Below are 18,013 nucleotides of genomic sequence, written 5' to 3'. Positions count from 1 at the left end.
TCCCTATGTCCCCACAGATAGTACTATACCTTAAATGAAGTAAATAAATAATAAATATAACAGAAGATGGAGAGGCAGATGAAAGTTTGGTGGGTAAGTGGGAAGAAGAGAAGGAAGCAAAAAAGGTTGAGGATATGAGATTTGTCAAAGTTGAGATGGGGGAAATGGGTACCCTTTGCAAGTCCTTACAGGTTTTCCACAGTGCAACTGGGCATGCCCTGGCAATTGGCACTGCACAGCTTGGCCACAGTTTTCCAGGGATAGGGTAGGGCAGAAAATTGAAGATGGGAAGAAGATAAAGGTAGGTAGGCTGGTGCATGGGAAGGAGTGGAGGCAGGAAAGGGGAAGAGGCCAAGTGGGCTTTCAAGAAATCAAAATGTATTTATTTATTAGATTTGTTTAGGTGCCACTCACCCAAAGGGTTTCATGGTGACTTACAACATTAAAACCATGTAAATAAGTTAAAAACAACATAAAAACAGATGACAAATATAAAATATTGACATTAAAATGTTAAACTATTAAAATATGTGGCAAGCACCACACCACTAACAGAAAACAACCCAAACATATGGCTTATACTTCAAAGGTCAATCTAAACAATTTGGGTTTATATGCTCTGTGGAAACTAAAGAGGTCTGGATGAACACAGGTGTCATAAAAGAGTGTAGGTACAACAATTGAGAAGTCCTTTCTCCCTGAGAAGGGAATAGTGCTTAAGAGGGGAATTCACCCAAAAGTTCTTGCAGGTTCACACTTGTAATTACCTATTCCAGCTCTTTATCTTTCTATGAATACTTGCTGATGACAAGTAAGAGAATCTAACAGGCCTCATTTACAGAGGAAGCAGAATAAGTGAAATGATGTGGAAGTTCTGACAGGGCTGCACCAATAGAGACAACAGATGGGGAATTTATGTTTCGAATATTCCTCTCCAAGCAGAAGATTTGCACAGTAATGTGTGTATTGGGCAAATACCTTTCTCTGTGTTGTGCTAATGATGTATTTGCAGGGTTTTTCATTTGGAAGAGCATTCATGAGTATAATCCACCACCTGCATCCTGAAATGGTACAGTCCAGCCTACCTCCTCAGGGTTCTAATATTCAGCAGGGGTAGACCAGACCTTAATGGACTTCAGTCATGTATTTAACAGAGCAACAATGCAGGAGTTATTGTTAGAAAGCCATTAGGAAAAGGGCTTAACTCACTAATTTTTCTCTTATTTCAGGATCACGAAGAGCTAGAGGTGGAGTTCCTGTTATGTAGTAGGTGAGTAAAGTGAGTTACTTCAGAATCTCTAAGACAACATATTTCCTCCTTTTACACCCAGAATGTGGATCTATGAAATCAATTCGTAGAATCTGAGGAACATCACAGTTTTAGTGGAAAAGAAGGCATTACCAGTATTTTGGATTTACCTTGTATGTGACATGCATTTTAACAAAGGAACATAAGAAATTTAAATATTTATTTACAGCATAAGGAGAGGGTAGGACCAGCATACTTGAAAACATGTATTGTAATGTTCCCAAGCTGTGGCTGGTCTATGCTATTGTTGTTATTGGTACTTCTGGCAGTTGCCCCAAGACCAGAAGCATAAAAAGTTACAGTCATTCCATACTATATCAATGAATCATAAAATATGTATATTTTCTTTTCTTTTAGCTCAATTGCTGCTGAAGCTGTCATTACTAATGGAGTTCTTCTGGTAACATTTATTTCTTTGTGTTTTCTTGCTTTGTAAATATCTAGTACATGCAACATTAAAAGCTTATAATTTATATGCAAATTGTCAGCATCTAGGGTTTCTGGGGGTGAGTCCAGCAAGGCTCCAGGTTTCCTCTTTTCCCTGACAAGCCTTTTGACAGGTTGCAGACAGCAAAAAGGTGAGGTGTTGCCCCATTCCCTCTCCCCTCTGAGCTTTAAGATACCTCCAGCTGTCCCTGCTCCTTGCCTGTATTCTTCCTCCTTGACCTGCCTCAGCCTTCTCATTTAAAGTTTCCCTCAAAGGCAGGGCCCCCAGATTCACTTGCTGTCCCTTCCTGGGTGCTGGGTCCTGCCTGACTAGCACATTCCCTCTCCCCTAAAGATCCAGCCCTGCTGCGCCACCCCTTCCAACCACCCTCTGTCCTATCTCATCCCTACAAAACAGTGCCTCAAATGAGGCCCTCCTTCTCAGAACTCACCCCTCCTCCCAACAAGCCTCCAGACGTTCTGCCCCATGGTCCTCTTCCTGGTATCCTTCCCTCTGCCCTCATGCATCAGCCAGTCCCTCTGGTTCACCTGCTGCTGTGACCAACTCTGCTACCAACTCTACATCGTCTTTGCAGTGGGGCTGGCCTCAGACATCCCTCTCCCACTATACTGCCCTGCCTTTCTCCTCCAGGCTGTTTATTGAACCATGTCAACAGCCCACCTCCAACAGCCCAGGGAAGCCCTGTCTGTCAATTCTCCTGGTAGTAAATACATGGGGGTGGAGCTGCCCCAGGACTCAAGTATCAGATTTCTTGTAATATATACGTGGAGTGTGACTTTCCACTTGACCTACCATGCATCACCTCCTATACAGGATGTCTGATGGTCTGCGGAAATGACCTTATCAAACACCTTTTCATGAATTGATAAAGAATACAGATGGATACACTTTTCAACGTTCATATCGAAAGCTCCATCCAACTTTTTATTTATTTTTATTTATTTATTGGTAAATAACTTCCAACACTAGATCATTGCAGAGACTGTAGCTCTGTACAAATAACATATTTTTGTACCAGTGTCAGCCTGTGTTGAAAGAGTAATGGAATCAAGCACACTGGGCTCGTCCCTCATTTATCTGAATTCCCCTCACATCGGTCAGGAGGTATGAAAACACTGCCTTCCATTCACATTGTCCAGTACACACAATGTGTTGCATGAGTAATTTCTTTGCACATAATTCCAGTACAATTCCTTGCAGAACAAATGGAAAGATGTGAAAGATTAAGGGTATTCATAGTGATTTGCTGTTTGCTCTGGTTTTAAAAACATAGAAATTATTTACATAAGACATTTCATAGGTATAGTCACTAATGATTTTGCTAAGTGTATTTTACCTGAGCTAGTTGCTTCATTTGCACACTTGAAAATACTGAGCTGTCTTTTAACACTGTAATGGATAGTTATTTCAACTCTTTCTTGATAAATACTTAATGCTGTCAGCATAAAATAAGGGTAATGCAGGTAAAAGTTTCACTCCACTCCTCACCCCACTCAGAAGCTGATGGGAAAATTCAGAGATGGCAGCTCAGGTGGCAGGTATGGAGGTGGGCAGCTCCTTCTCACCAGTCTGACTCCGTAGCTGATGCCTGAGCTGTTCTCACTAAACTTTCCCATTGTCTTCCAACTGGCAAGACTGTGGGATGCAGTGCTGGAAGCCCCTTCTCACCCCACTTCTCTAGTGCTGTGGCCTTGGTCTCACTGGTTAGAAACCAATAGGAAAGTTTAGGAAGTATGGTTCAGGAAGGGGGGAGTTGAGAAATAGCCTTGTCTGCCACTCACCCCCTTCCATAGGTGCTGCCTGAGCCACCCTCCCTAAACTTTCCCATCAGCTTCTAACCAGTGATTTTGCAAGGAGCAGCAGTGGAGATGTGGGTGGGGGGAGGGCAAACTCACAGCACAATCTGCAACATTTTGTTGTGGATTCTACTTGTCAATATATCTAATTCTCAATGTGGCCAAATCTGTGGATTCTTAAATCCAGAGACTGGAGCCTTGGACAGACAAGACAGATCTTTCCACAAACCTGAGAAATGCTCCAAGTTTGCAGAATAATCTGAAATCTTAAAAAAAACAAAACAGCACACACATTGGGGGTTAAAAAAGGGCAAAATTATAGAGCAGCACCTGTATCTTCATGAAACAAATGCCCTTTGTGGCTGACAAGCAAAACAGTATTGCCAGGTGAAGTCTTGGTTTCTGTCTGTAAAAGACAGGGGGTGGAAAAAAGCCCTTTCCAGGGCTGTTTTGTCCTTTGGGACCTGCGGTGGCTCAAGTGGTTAAGACGCTGAACTGCAGGCTGTGAAAGGTCAGTAGTTCAGCAGTTCGAGACCCGGGTGCCGCATGATGGAGTGAGCTCCCATCTCTAGTTCCAGCTTCTGCCAACCTAGCAGTTTGAAAGCAAGAAATTGCAAGTAGATAAATAGGTACCACTGCGGTGGGAAGGTAACAGCGTTCCGTGCGCCTTGGCGTTTAGTCATGCCGGCCACATGACCACGGAAACGTCTTCAGACAGCGCTGGCTCTTTGGCTTTGAAACGGAGATGAGCACTGCAACCCTAGAGTCGGATTCGACTGGCTTTCGAGCAAGGGAACCTTTACCTTTACCTTTTGTCCTTTGAGCGAGCACTCATTAGGAACAAGTATGGCAGCAGCCAGTGGGCAACTTGATACCATGCAATTTGCATGACTCACCCAAAACTGGCTGCTTGCTACTGTTCAACAGCATCCACCCTGTAAAAGTCAGTATGGTGTTGTACTTAGGGTTTCAGATTAGTATCTGGGAGAACCAGGTTTAAACCACCACTCTGTCATCAAAACTTGCTGGGTGACCTTGGGCCAGTCATACACATTCAGCCTAATTTACCTCAGAGGATTGTTGTGAAGATTGTTGTGTAAGCAATGCTCCCTCTAAGGTATGGAGTCTTGTGAACAAAAATTCTACTTTGTGAGCTACTGGCATTAAAGTTGTGAGCAGGCGATTTGGCTACTGCATAAAATAGTTTGCTCTGGAGCCATTCTTCCTGAGCTAAGCCAAACGTCTGTGACCCGGAGGCTAAAAAAACTGTGAGCTAGCTCACAGTAACTCAGCTTAGAGGGAACATTGATTTATGTAAGTTGCTTTGAGTCCACAGTGTGGAGAAAGACTGGGTATAAACGAGGGTTGTTTCGTAGAAAAAGAGCTAGGAGAACTCATTAGCATAACTCATTAGCATATACCACACCCCCTGACATCATAAGGCCCGGCGGTGGACCTGCAAGGCCGGCGGGAGTGCGAGGAAGCACCGCCAAGGCCCTCCCTGGCCCCAGGCAGGCAGGGGTGGGGAGAGGCGGGGAGGAAGCATCTTACCCTCCCTCTTCTCCTGCCTCCTCCTGGCTGAATGAGGGCCGGAAGCGGGGCAGCTGGAAGCAGGGGGTGTGGCTTCGTCGTGTGCCCCACCCCCCACACCTCACCCGGGGGAACTGCGATCCCCCGCGATCCCCCCCGAAATGACCTCTGGGTATAAATATAGTAAAGAAATGATAAATATATCTGGAGATGGGGGGGCAGATAAAAGGCAGGTTTGTTAGTGGGCTGAAAGGTGAGAAGGAAGGAGGTGAGAATGGGTTGCCAGAAGGTGGTAAAGAGGAAACAGTGTGGAGAGGGGGCATACAGAGAAACTGAGGCACCTGTTGCAATTCCTTATGGGTCCCCACTGTGCAAAAGGACCTGGCCCAGCAGCTCACACTGCAAAACTCCACCAGACTTTTCCCAGAGAGAGGCTTCCAGAGGTAGGGGGGGGTAAAGGTAGATTGTCTGGTTGGTGGGAAGAACACAACAGGCAGGAAAAAGTGGGAGGCTATGGGGGCTTTCAGAGAAGGGAAAGAAGAAATAGTGGGAATGAGGAAATGAGATTTCCCCTGCAAGTCCTTGTGTGTCCACTGCTTGCATAATTTTAACTACAAAATATAACTTGGTATGGAGACAATATAGTGACAGAGAAGAATTCAATAGAACTGGGAGATATCTGTAATTTACCATTCATGGAAAATATGTTGTTTTCATTGTTTCCTGCAAATGAGCAAATTTCACCAATGCTACTTGTTATAAACAGATGTTCTGAAATATAACAATCTATAAAATTATGAACTGTGGTCAGCGTATTTACAAGTTTTCTTTCCCCTATCCATTTTTAAAAATCCAGTTAGTACACAATCAGAAAATGTACTAACTCCTTATAATACCTTTGCCTTTCAGTTCTCATTAGGCATGGGGCATAGTGCTGTACAGTTTCTATAGGGAATTAGCCTGATACCCGTGCTTCACTACAGTATTTAAGTTCCGTAAATCCAGTTATAGTACTGATGATGTGAAATTTGAAATGTGACATTTGTAGGACTTCTAATGGAGAAGATTGTAGTGTAAGAAATGAAGTGAGACATACATACTTTTTCTCTCTCTACTGAAGGACCTCTCTCTAGACCACATTGGTGGTTCTGCCCTCAGGTGCTAGGATCACCAGGCTGCTTGATGAGCTCCCTCTGGAGCAGGCCACATAGAACTGTCCAATTAAGAAGCAGTCGTGTGTTAAGTCAGCTCCTGCTACCTTCCACGAAAATGGTGGCCTCTCTACTTGTGTTCCTGGATTTTTTTGCTCATATGGAGACTGTGTTGTTTTGAGCAACTCAGGGTGATCTTGCTGGTACTTTGCCTGTGCAGCTCAGTGCACTGCAGGAGTACTATGTGCAAATGTCTTTTGCCGCATTCCTAAGTTGCCTCCTCTTTGTAGCGTTGGTGTATCTGGCTTGACGTTTGCCAGGAGCTTTCTTGGGGGCAGTAAGAGGTGAGAGGTGTGAGGGGGAGTTGGTGTGAGGGAGTGGTCATATGGTGGACATTTTTTCAGGTTCATGAGGGAGGCAAGCATGGATGACGGGGAGTGTCTGACGACGTATGACACGTTGGGGGCGTGGTCCAGATCGTCAGGGGGAAACCATATGGTTTCCCCCCAACGATCTTGGCCACGCCCCCAACGTGCTACGTCGTGTGTCACTTCCGGTGACATTCCGGCAGCGCGCGCGTGCTTCGCGCGCTTGCACGCACATCCCCGGCCATCTCCCAGAGCTAGAAGATGCTCCCCCGCCGGTAAGTAATTTCGATTTGGCAACCCTAATTCATACCCTGGACCTGCTCCTATACCTGACAGACACTGGCCTGTCTGGGGTTGGGGGGGATTGTATTTAAAGGCTTCGGGGAGGCTGGGCCAGCAGCAGTGCTAAGGCAATCCTGCTGAGCAAACCTCCCCGGCAGCTGTAAGCATCCCAGCTCCTCTCTACACCTGACAGGCAGCTGCCTGTCCAGTGTAGGAGGGGGAGGAGTATTAGAAGCCACTGTGGAGGTGGGGCCAGCAGGATCAGTAAGGCGTTACTGCTGGGGCAGGCTCCCTTGTAGCTTTAAGCTCCCTGCAACCACTGCTGCACCTGACAGACAACTGCCTGTTAAGTGTAGGAGGTGGGGGGAGTGTGTTGGAAGCCATCCCACAGGGAGGCAGCTGCCTGCCAGCCGCATAGGAATCAATGGGGGAGCACATTTTACCCCTTTTTACCCACTTAGGGGTCGAATTTCTAAAAATCCCTTCTTAGTGAGCACCTACACCATGATAGGAGCGCTCTCCCCAAATTTGGTGTCTCTAGGTTCAGCGGTTTGGCCTGGGTGTTGATTTTATGTTGAAGGGACTTTCTTTTATATATATAGAAGATGAATATTACTGCCCAAAGCGGAATTGGCCTACTGCTGTCCTATTATTGTGGTAGTGCTGATACCAATTAGATTCTCAGCTCTGAATTTTCTTGTTGAATGTTCACAGTCTCGCCAGATTTGCTGTTTGGAATATGAAGTGCAGAAGAAGAAAAAATCAAGTAAGATTATCATTTCATTAAATGGTGTATTAAATTATATGGTTTCAGAATAGCAAAACTTTTGGGCTATAATATTTCAAATAGAGATACAATAATTTTAAATAAGTTAAAGACTAGTAAAACTGTATAACATCATCAATATATGAAAGTCTCAACATCTGTAGATACTTAAATCTGGAGACTCAACTGGCAATGGACTGAGAAGCCAGATCTTTCTATAAACCTGAGAAAAGCCTTCGGTTTGCATAAAAATTAGAAGTCTAAAAAAACATACATGGGGGGGTAATCTCCCCCCCAAAATAACAGAAGCAGCAATTGTAGCTTTAAGAAATGAATGTCCTCAATGTATAGCCACAAGGTATAGATAGGGGCTCTGTCTTCTTGGTGCTTGGGGGGGGTCAACAGTGGGAGGGCTTCTAATGTCCTGGCCCCACTGGTGGACCTCCTGATGGCACTGGTATTTCTGGCCACTGTGTGACACAGAGTGTTGGACTGGATGGGCCTTTGGCCTGATCCAACATTGGCGTCTCTTATGTTCTTATGTTTGTTGCTAGGCAACCACAACAGTATTTAAGCCTTCAAGCCATGATTTCTGTCAGTAAAAGGCAGGGAGAGGACACTTTTCAGGGTTGTTTTGGCCTTTGAGGGAGGGCTCATTGGAGCCAGCAGAACCAAGGGTGACTTGCCTCCCAACTTGCATGATGAACCCAGGAATGGCCTCTTGCTACTGTTCAACAACAGCAACCCCATGAAAATCAATGTGGTGTACTGGCTACAGTTTCAGAATAAGTTCTGGGAAACCTAGGTTTGAGTCACCAGTCTGCCATCGAAGTTCACTGGGTGACCTTGGGCCAGTCACACATTCTTAGCCTAACCTACCTCACAGGGTTGTTGTGAGCATAAAATGGAGTGCAAGAGGATGATGTAAGCTGTTTTGGGTCCCCATTTTGAAGAAAAGTGGGGTATAAATGAAATAATATATAGCTGAAGATGGGGGGCAGGTAAAAGATAGGTTGGTGGGTGGGTGGGGAGGACAGAAGGGACCAGGGAAAGTTGAGAACATGGGGGATGCCATGAGGAGGATAAGAGGAAATAGTGTGGGAAGGGGATAGTGGGGGAGATGAGCTATCCCCCGCAAGTCCTCACCACACAACTGGGCCCAGCCTGACAGCTGGCAACTCACAACTGGACTGTAGCTTTCCTGGGTAAAAACTGCCAAGGTGAGGGAAGGAGGGAAAATTGAAGCCAAGGGGGAGATAAAGGTAGGTTGACTGGTGGGTTGGAAGGAGAGAAGAAAGCAGGAAAAGGGAAGAGACTGTGGGTACTTTCAGGCTAGTGAAAGAGGAAGTAGCGTGGGAAGGGAAACTGAGTTTCTACATACAAGTTCTTGCAGATCCTCTGCTTGTAAAAACTAATTCTTTTGAGATCGCATTTCAACATTGCATGCTTATTTACAATTTTCCAGTAAAGGTATTATTTTCAATTTGCCACCCCACGCAGTCCCATTTATTTAAAGCTGATCTATATAAATATATTCACAACAGTCCAACTAGGAAGGTCTACATATGTGTAACAAATGCAGGTATTTTTGAAGATTGACGAGGGTTCACGATGCAAAGAAGACACACAACACAGGTCTGTGGAAAGCTGTCTGAAGCTGTCTGGCTTCAAGCGTATTTATAAAGAATTTCTACTCATTCCCCCTCCTTTACATCAACGATTACATAGTCATTAACATGAGCTACCACATTCAGGAATTTTGTTATGCCGACTTCACACTTCCCTTATCTTCCCGGGCTCTCTGCCAAATTACTTCATCTGCTTAGGAAGTCACCAGATGCTAACTTGTGCAATCAGCACACACACATACTTGGGTTCCCAATTTCCAGCCAGGAGAAGTGCTTTTTGGGTTTACCACAGATAAGCACTGTTCCTTCATATACTTCTGAATGTACATTTGTATCTATATGACAATGTTCACCGGGACCAATTGAACAGGCTGGGTGTGTTTTTTAATGGCAGGGCACACAGATTATTATCCATGACAAGTTATGAATGGCTAGAGCCTGTAAGTATTTCATAGGTCATATTTGATTCATTTTAAAAGTATAAATGCTGTCTTTAGCCATGGCATAGTGGGTTTTTTAAAAATGCAGTGAATACATATGTAAATAAGTTATATGCATAATTTTAAGGAACAGATTTGATTTTATAAAGGCTTTTAAAGTTTAGCATAGAAAATTATTACAGATCATTTATGATAATTTTTTTCCTTTTCTCTCTTTTAGAGCACAAACTATCCTTTATGGTAAAAGGATCGCATGAAGGACCTCAGGAGTGTAATCTTGGCATTGATTTTTGCATCAGTTCTGCATGTCACTCAGCATTCCATTATGTGAAATACAAGCAACCGACACTGGATGTTAAACTACCAAAGAAGGATCTAGACTATGCCTTTGTATGTGGTTCAACAGTTTTCTTCACATTAACCATAAAACAATGCCAGTATCTTTACAGATATGTGGATGTGAGACTTATCAGTCTTTCTGGTAGAAAAACATACTTTTTTTCCCCCAGGGCCAATGTGCCTATAATAGAGAAGAAGGAACCCTGAAAGCACAGATCAATTCACTTCCTACAAAGAAGAAGATACTGCTAGCAGAGGTGAGAATATATGGCAATAATAAGCTGCCAATTTATATAATGCTTTCAAATGACCTCCTTTAGAATAGGCGAGATTGTTCTCCTGTAAGAAAGGAGGAATGCTGGAGGCAAAATTATCATTGATGTCGAAATGTCAAGGAAATGGTGCACAAGACTGTATGTAAAAAAAAAAAAGTTCTATACCAGAATACCTCAATTTTTTTATTATGAGTTAAGTAATTCTCTATTTTGTCTGCTTTAGAGGAACAATAAAAATCTATGCAGGATGGACAAGTTATATATGTATTTTGACTCCAGTGGAGTTAACGAGATGCCATGTTCAAAATCTTTCTGTTGGGAGTCTGGATGAATTCCAGGGATAGGATCAGTGGCAAGAAGCAGAAACAGGGTCTAATCTAGGCTCAGAAATTCAAGTGAATTCTCCCAAGTACAAGGGCCAGATCTGGGGCGCAAAGAAGCAGTCCAAACTGAAAGGGCCAGAAGCAAGAACTATAATCCAGGGCAGGAAGAGTCGAGCTCCAGGAAGTCATATTGTGTTTGGCAAGAAGAAGCACTGGGGTTTCTCTGAGAGGTCTTCTCAAGCTGAAAAGCTGGAGAGAGTGAAGAATAAATTTACAAACCCAGAATTCATAGAGTCTAATTCAAGTGAATTCTCCCAGGTACAAGGACCAGATCTGGGGCGCAAAGAAGCAGTCCAAACTGAAAGGGCAAGAAGCAAGAACTATAATCCAGGGCAGGAAGAGTCGCGCTCCAGGAAGTCATATTGTGTTTGGCAAGAAGAAGCACTGGGGTTTCTCTGGGAGAGGTCTTCTCAAGCTGAAAAGCTGGACAGAGTGAAGAATAAATTTACAAGCCCAGAATTCATAGAGTCTAATCCATGTAACTGGCTCCTTGTATCATGTGCTGTGGCCTGGAGCTGGCTCTGTGGTGCTTAGGGAAGCCATGCCATGCCTGGAAACTGGTGAGAATCTGAGGTGAGGGCATGTGTGGGTGCTGTCAGTAAGACCATGACATCAATTCTGGGGAAATGCTATGGTTTTACCATAGAGTTTCTGGAAATTCCTAGAGAAGACTGAGCTCATTTCTGAGTTTTCTCTGGAAGTAATGTCATACCATCCCTGGTGGCAATTTTTCAAAAAAATTCTCCCACCAGTTGCTAGAGCACCAGCAGACAATGACTCCAGGTGGCAGGACACGTCCCACCCTGGGCAGGCATATGGCAACACTATTGGTTCAGGTTGTAAAGTGCTGAGCCAGGATTGGGAGAGTCCTGGTTGGAATCTCACCATGGCACCTTGCAGCTGCATGGAAAAAAATCATTGCACGGTGCTTTGGTTAAAACCTTCCAACATCTTATAACTGTCCTACCAATGGCATACACTTTATGACTGGAGCAATCATGGATCTCTTGAGCTTTGGAGAACATATGAGGAGCCTAAATGTGGGGAAGTGAGTGGAAGGGCAGGTCAAGGACTTCAAATCCAATCCAATTACTGTTCTTTCGACCATTGTCATGAACAGTAGCATACAATCAAGTAAAATAACTCAGGCAGGTGGCTCTTTAAATATGCTGCAGCCTAACCACTGCCAAATTTTTGGTTACCTGTACAGTAAATTGGTTTTGTACATCTCTTAATAATCAAGACATTTTCTCATACAGGGAAATTTTCTCATCTGGGGAATCAAAGCCAGCTCCAAGTAATGATCTTAATTCTCAAAATACAGGATATAATACTACATGGTCAATAGAGTCTATTCAATCTGAACTGCAGGTACATAATCTACCAAAAAATGTATAACTTGGTTTCTTCCCATTAGAACTGCAGATGGCAAAACATTCAACCCTGCTAACATAAATGCCCTTCTATACCTTGGTATTGTCGGCAGAAGAAAATGCCTTGGCATTTTAATTGGAGGGAGAATACCAATAGTAAATGTAGAACATACTCTCCAGGCTCAAGTGATCATGCTTCTGTAGTCTAGATCCTTCAAATGACATTTTATTGAATTGTTCATTTCCTGTTTTCCCAGGGCAACTATCGTTTCATTTGCCACATTTAGGCATAACAACTTACTCCCCACCATCCTATCCCAACTGGATTTATAATAATCACTTCTAACTAGGCTCAAATATTGAACTAGGCTGTTTCAATATTAGGTTTAAGAATTTTGATTTTTAAATTAAATGCTGTCTGCCACACTTTAGCCTCCAAAGACAATCTCCTAGTCCTGCAAGCAAAACTATCCTGGCGACACATCTTGGTAGTCCCAGAATGCAGCACAGAAAGCTTAACAAAGGGCAGTAGGGACAGTGCTCCCTCTAAGCTGTGGAGTCTTGTGAGCAAAAATTCTACTTTGTGAGCTACTGGCATTAAAGTTGTGAGTGAGTAATTTGGCTACTGCATAAATCAGTTTGCTCTGGAGCTAAGACAAAAATGTGTGAGCCAGAGGCTAAAAAACTGTAAGCTAGCTCACATTAACTCATCTTAGAGGGAACACTGCTTCAGATCTGTCTTGTATGGTGTTATACTCCCCTTGAAAAGGTGGGTTCATAGCTTGGGAGTGCTGCTTGATACAGAAGTCACCTTAGAAAACCAGATGGCTACGGTGGTCTGAAATGCTTTTACCCAGGTTCAGCTGGTGCTTCAGCTGCATCTGTTCCTGAGTCAGTCAGATTTAACCACAGTGATCCATGCCTTAGTTACATCAAGACTAGACTATTGTTAGTGATGCTAGACCCCCTGGTGGATGCAGGGTCCCCTGCTCCCAGGCCCCATTTCTCTACCACCGATCAGCTGGCCAGCAGGGGGGACTTACCACAAAAAAGGTACACCCAACTTTTTAGCAATGTGCCTAAGGCTGCGGTCACACGGAACATTAGCCATGCGAGTCAGACGGAAGACATGCGGGTTTTCCGGGCGCGATCTCACCGGCACATCTGGGAAGTGTAGCACTCCCGTGGCTCAAACGAGGCTTCCTGCCGAAACCACGCGGCAAAAAACTAGTACCTCCGAGGTACTAGTTTCCGGAAACCGCGGGGCAAGGGCGGGCGTCTGATCGCGTTTCCGGTGGCATCCGGCGCCCGCCCATGTTCCCTGGCGAAAAAGTTTTTTTTTCTTCAAGTCTTTGTGGATGCGCAAAAGCACACAACGGAGCATGCGCAGTCATGGTGTAAACAAAAAAAAACCTTCCAGTTTGCCGCACCGCGCACTTCGTTTTTGCGCGCGGGATTGTTCTGCGATCGGCACCTCTCCTTTCCCACGGAACCTCCACAGTACCTCCACGGGAGGTCTGATCAGGTAACCGCGCCTTAGTTTGCCCCGGGGCAAACTGCCACACTTCCCCCCCGCAGTTTCCTGCCCGTGTGACCGGGACCATAGTGACTTCAGTGTGACCCAGAAGTGATGTAGGCATGTTGGGGCAACACTCTGGATTGATTTGGGGCAAAAACTCTATGGTAGAAGCTAATCTTACCATAGAATCTTTTACCAAAAACCAGAGCATCACCCCAATGTCCCTGATCTGCCTATGTCACTTCCAGGTCATGTTGGAAGTCATGTGGGCACATCACTGAAATATCAGGTTAGACTCCCTGCTCCTGGTAAGCCTACTCCCCATCCCCCACCGGCTGCCCAGAGGGACCTGGCAACCCTAACTGTTGCAATGGACTCTATTTGGGGCTACCCTTGAAAAGTGTTCAGAAGCTGCAGCTAGTGCAGAATGATGCAGCTGGAAGCTGTTTGGGGCCAGCTATGGGGAGCATGTGTCTCTGATATTACAGCAATTACACTGCCTACCGATCCACTCCTGAGCCCAATTCAAGGGCTCCAGAGCAGATTGGTAAGCAGTGTAATTGTTTGGTTTAATCTTTAAAGGTTCAGGACCAAGCTATCTAAAGGAACATGGTCTCCCATACATTGCTGCCTGGGAAAAAAAGATCACAAGGAGGGGCCGTCCTGACTGTCCCATCAATCAAAGATGCTCATTTGGTGGGTAGATGAGTGAGGGCCTTTTCAGTGGCAGCCCCACAATTACGGAATAACCTCCTCAGGGAGGTGCACTTGACCATCTCACCTTTGATCTTTAGGAGGTAGCTGAAGATGGTTTTATTTAGTAATTAAAGTAACCCCTAATTGTGATTTTAAGTTTTGGTTTTATATTTTTAGAGTTTTTATGTATTTTATTAATATTGTAAGCTGCCTTGGGCTCCATTGGAAGAAAAGTGGCTAATAATTTTAAGTTGTTGTTGCTCAGTTGCACAGTCGAGTCTGACTCTTTGTGACCCCATGGACCACATCATGCCAGGCCTTCCTGTCTTCCGCCGTCCTTCCAAGTTTGCTTAATGTTTGTTCCATTTTAAACAAACAAATAAATAGAGTCATTGACCTACCCCTTTTGCAAGTGTATGTGCCTTCTCCTCATACAGAGGGATGTTGGGATCCAGCCTACTGAAATCATCTCAGAAATCATCTCAGAAATCAACAATTGAATTAACAGACCTAAGACCAGAAGACATATGATCAAAATAACAAGCATGTGTTATGTTTTCTCTGAGTTACGATTATTTTTTTATCATCTCAGAAAAAATCGTTGGACCTAATGTAATCAATTTATTAATTAGTCAATCAATAGCAGGACAGTTGATTGATTAAATCTTAATTGATAGCCCACAGTTAGTCTGTTGTGAAGCTGGTTTCCTCTTGAAAGTATTGTGGGAAATTTTAAAATTGCTTGTGATTTCAAACATTAAGGCCCTAGTTCCAAGTCTAGTTGTATAAAAACTATGTAAAAGAACATTTGATGAGTTGATTGGAATGTTGATTGGAATAAGGGTTTGAATGGACACAGGAAAGTGTACCCCATTCAAAGGTATATAATCTGTATGGACTGTATCACTGGAGGATGCTTGGCTTGAACTTCCCAATATTTTGTTACATTTTGTGATCAGTTCTACCTGCCGGGGCAACCATTTTATGATGGCACACATTGCTTTTTCTCAAAAATCCAAAAATGTCCACAGGCTCAGCAAGGCTGAGGATACCTGTTACGATGGATTACTAGTAATAAGAAACGCAAATAGCATTGTGTCCCTGTGTGTGTAACATATCATCAAGTTGCAGCTGATTTATGGCACCCCTTAGCATTTTCAAGGCAAGAGACTAACAGAGGCGACTTGCAATTGCCTTCCTCTGCAGTGACCCTGGAATTCCTTGATGGTCTCCCATACAAATACTAGCTAGGCCCAGCCCTGTTTAGCTTTGAAGATCTGATGAGGGCTAGCCTGGACCATCCAGGTTAGGGCACCAATAATGTTACCAAATTTATATCTGTATTCTGTGTTTTCAGAATAATGAATTTGCCTTGCATGTGAAGACAGATGACTGGTAAGAGATGCACTGTTTTTTTATGATAATCACTATAATCTGAACTATTTTTTTCTTATTATCTGTTGGGGTACAAGTCTTAGAGATTAGCAATGTGTGCATCCTTTCAAAGCAGGGTATTTATTCATTCTAGTGAAAACGGATACTGATAATGTGTTGTAAGCAGTAGGGATACTGTACATGCAATCAGTGATGGTTACTGTATCTTTGAATGTTTACATCCATTTAACAAGAGCTGCATTTCTAGTGAGTGAGCTGGGTATACCTAACAGCTTGAGAACTGTTTGTAATCACACTTCTGTGGTGTCATTCTGTTTAGTGTCAGTTAGATTCTGAATGGAAAAGGTTGCACAAGCTTTGTGTACTGCCTCCTTAATGTTTTTATAGCTTAATACACTGTAATGCTTCTGTTGTCATACTTTATATCAATGGCCTATTGCAGTATTGTTGGAAATAGATCTGTACCCTGATTATTTGTACTTTCAAGTTGTATAATGGATTCTAAAAGCCCAGATTCAGTATGCAAGCCTATTTCTGTCTTTATTGGCGTTCCAGTCAGAATGTCCTAGATGTGCGCTTGGGGTATGACCTGTGTTCGCAGGAGCAAGATTTCCTTTGCAAAAGAAAGAAGATTGTTGCTGGGGCACTGAAAAAAGTTCTTGGGCTAGAAAGAGACCTGCAGGACCATGAGGTATGTGATATAGAATTCTGAACGTCCTTGCCAACTTCCATTATACTTCCATCACACTGATGGCAGTAGCATCTAATAATTACTGTCATAATAAACAGACAATGCTCAAAAGACTTTAGAGCCAAGTAACTGGCTCTAAAGTAACTAAGCATGTCGTTGATTGAGCATGAAAAGCGTTTTTGCCCCCATCCAACTTTGAAAAGGAGTGAAGTGGCTGGGCAGTGGCGTACCTAGCCTATTTGGTGCCCAGCATGGATAATTTTTAACACTCTCCTCCTCCTCCTCCTTCTTTTTTTGCTATCAAGTCACAGCTGACTTATGGTGACACTGTAGGGTTTTCAAAGCAAGAGATGTTCGGAGGTGGTTTGCCATTGCCTGCCTCCACATTGGCCCTGCTTAACTTCTGAGATCTGATGAGATCAGGCTTTGTTATTGTTTGTTGTTCAGCCGCACAGTCGAGCCCAACTCTTTGCGACTCCTTGAACCACATCACGCCAGGCCCTCCTGTCTTCCGTTGTCCTCCGGAGTTCGCTTAAGTTCATGTTCGTTGCATCAATAACACTATATAATAATCTCATCCTTTGCCATCCCCTTCTTCTGTTACCTTCAATCTTTCCCAGCATCAGGGTCTTCTCCAGTGAGTGCTGCCTTCTCATTTGATGGCCAAAGTATTTGAGCTTCAGCTTCAGTATCTGGCCTTCCAAGGAACAGTCAGGGTTGATTTCTTTTAGGATTGACTGATTTGATCTCCTTGCAGTCTTCTCCAGCACCATAAATCAAAAGCATCTATTATTTGGAGCTCTGCCTTCAGTATGGTCCAACTCTCACAGCCATTCATTACTACTGGGAATACAATTGCTCTGACCATACAGATTTTTATTATGCTGTCTAGGTTTGCTATAGCTTTCCTCCCAAGGAGCTGATGTCTTTTAATTTCATGGTTGCAGTCACCATCTGCAGTGATCGTGGATCTCAGGAATGTGAAGTCTGTCACTGCTTCCATGACTTCCCCTTCTATTTGCCAAGGAGTGATGGGGCCAGATGCAATGATGTTGAGTTCCAAGCCAACTTTTTCGCTCTCCTCTTTCACTGTGAGCAAGAGGCTCTTAAGGTCCTCTTCACTTTCTGCCATTAGAGTGGTATCGTCTGCATTTCTGAGGTTGTTGATGTTTTTCCTGGCAATCTTAATTCTGGCTTGTGATTCATCCAGGCCAGCATTTCATATGATGTACTCTGCATATAAATTAAATAAGCAGGGTGACAATATACATCCTTGCCGTACTCCTTTTTCTATTCTCAACCAATCAGTTGTTCCATATCCGGTTCTAACTGTCACTTCTTGACCCTTATACGGGTTTCTCAGGAGACATGTGAGGTGGTCTGGTACTCCCATCTCTTTAAGGACTTGCCATAGTTCGTTGTGATCCACACAATCAAAGGCTTTAGCATAGTCAATGAAGCAGAAGTAGATGTTTTTTCTGTTCTTGACCCTTATACGGGTTTCTCAGGAGACATGTGAGGTGGTCTGGTACTCCCATCTCTTTAAGGACTTGCCATAGTTCGTTGTGATCCACACAATCAAAGGCTTTAGCATAGTCAATGAAGCAGAAGTAGATGTTTTTTC

General features: G+C 43.8%; 1 protein-coding gene across 1 annotated transcript in view; it reads left to right on the top strand.

The window, feature by feature from the left end:
• LOC107119841 (cytosolic phospholipase A2 epsilon-like) overlaps nt 1–18,013 on the top strand; it is a 65,810-nt gene that overhangs the window by 14,329 nt on the left and 33,468 nt on the right. Inside the window, exons 5-11 of the mRNA XM_015422455.1 lie at nt 1,230–1,270; nt 1,667–1,709; nt 7,599–7,650; nt 9,939–10,108; nt 10,228–10,314; nt 15,661–15,698; nt 16,254–16,389. Coding sequence (XP_015277941.1) covers nt 1,230–1,270; nt 1,667–1,709; nt 7,599–7,650; nt 9,939–10,108; nt 10,228–10,314; nt 15,661–15,698; nt 16,254–16,389 — 567 coding nt within the window. The remainder of the gene's footprint in view (nt 1–1,229; nt 1,271–1,666; nt 1,710–7,598; nt 7,651–9,938; nt 10,109–10,227; nt 10,315–15,660; nt 15,699–16,253; nt 16,390–18,013) is intronic.

Source organism: Gekko japonicus, unplaced genomic scaffold (genome assembly GCF_001447785.1).
Source record: "Gekko japonicus isolate JY-2015 unplaced genomic scaffold, Gekko_japonicus_V1.1 scaffold1214, whole genome shotgun sequence".
NCBI classification, from domain to species: domain Eukaryota; kingdom Metazoa; phylum Chordata; class Lepidosauria; order Squamata; family Gekkonidae; genus Gekko; species Gekko japonicus.
This window is presented reverse-complemented; position numbering and strand designations above follow the sequence as displayed.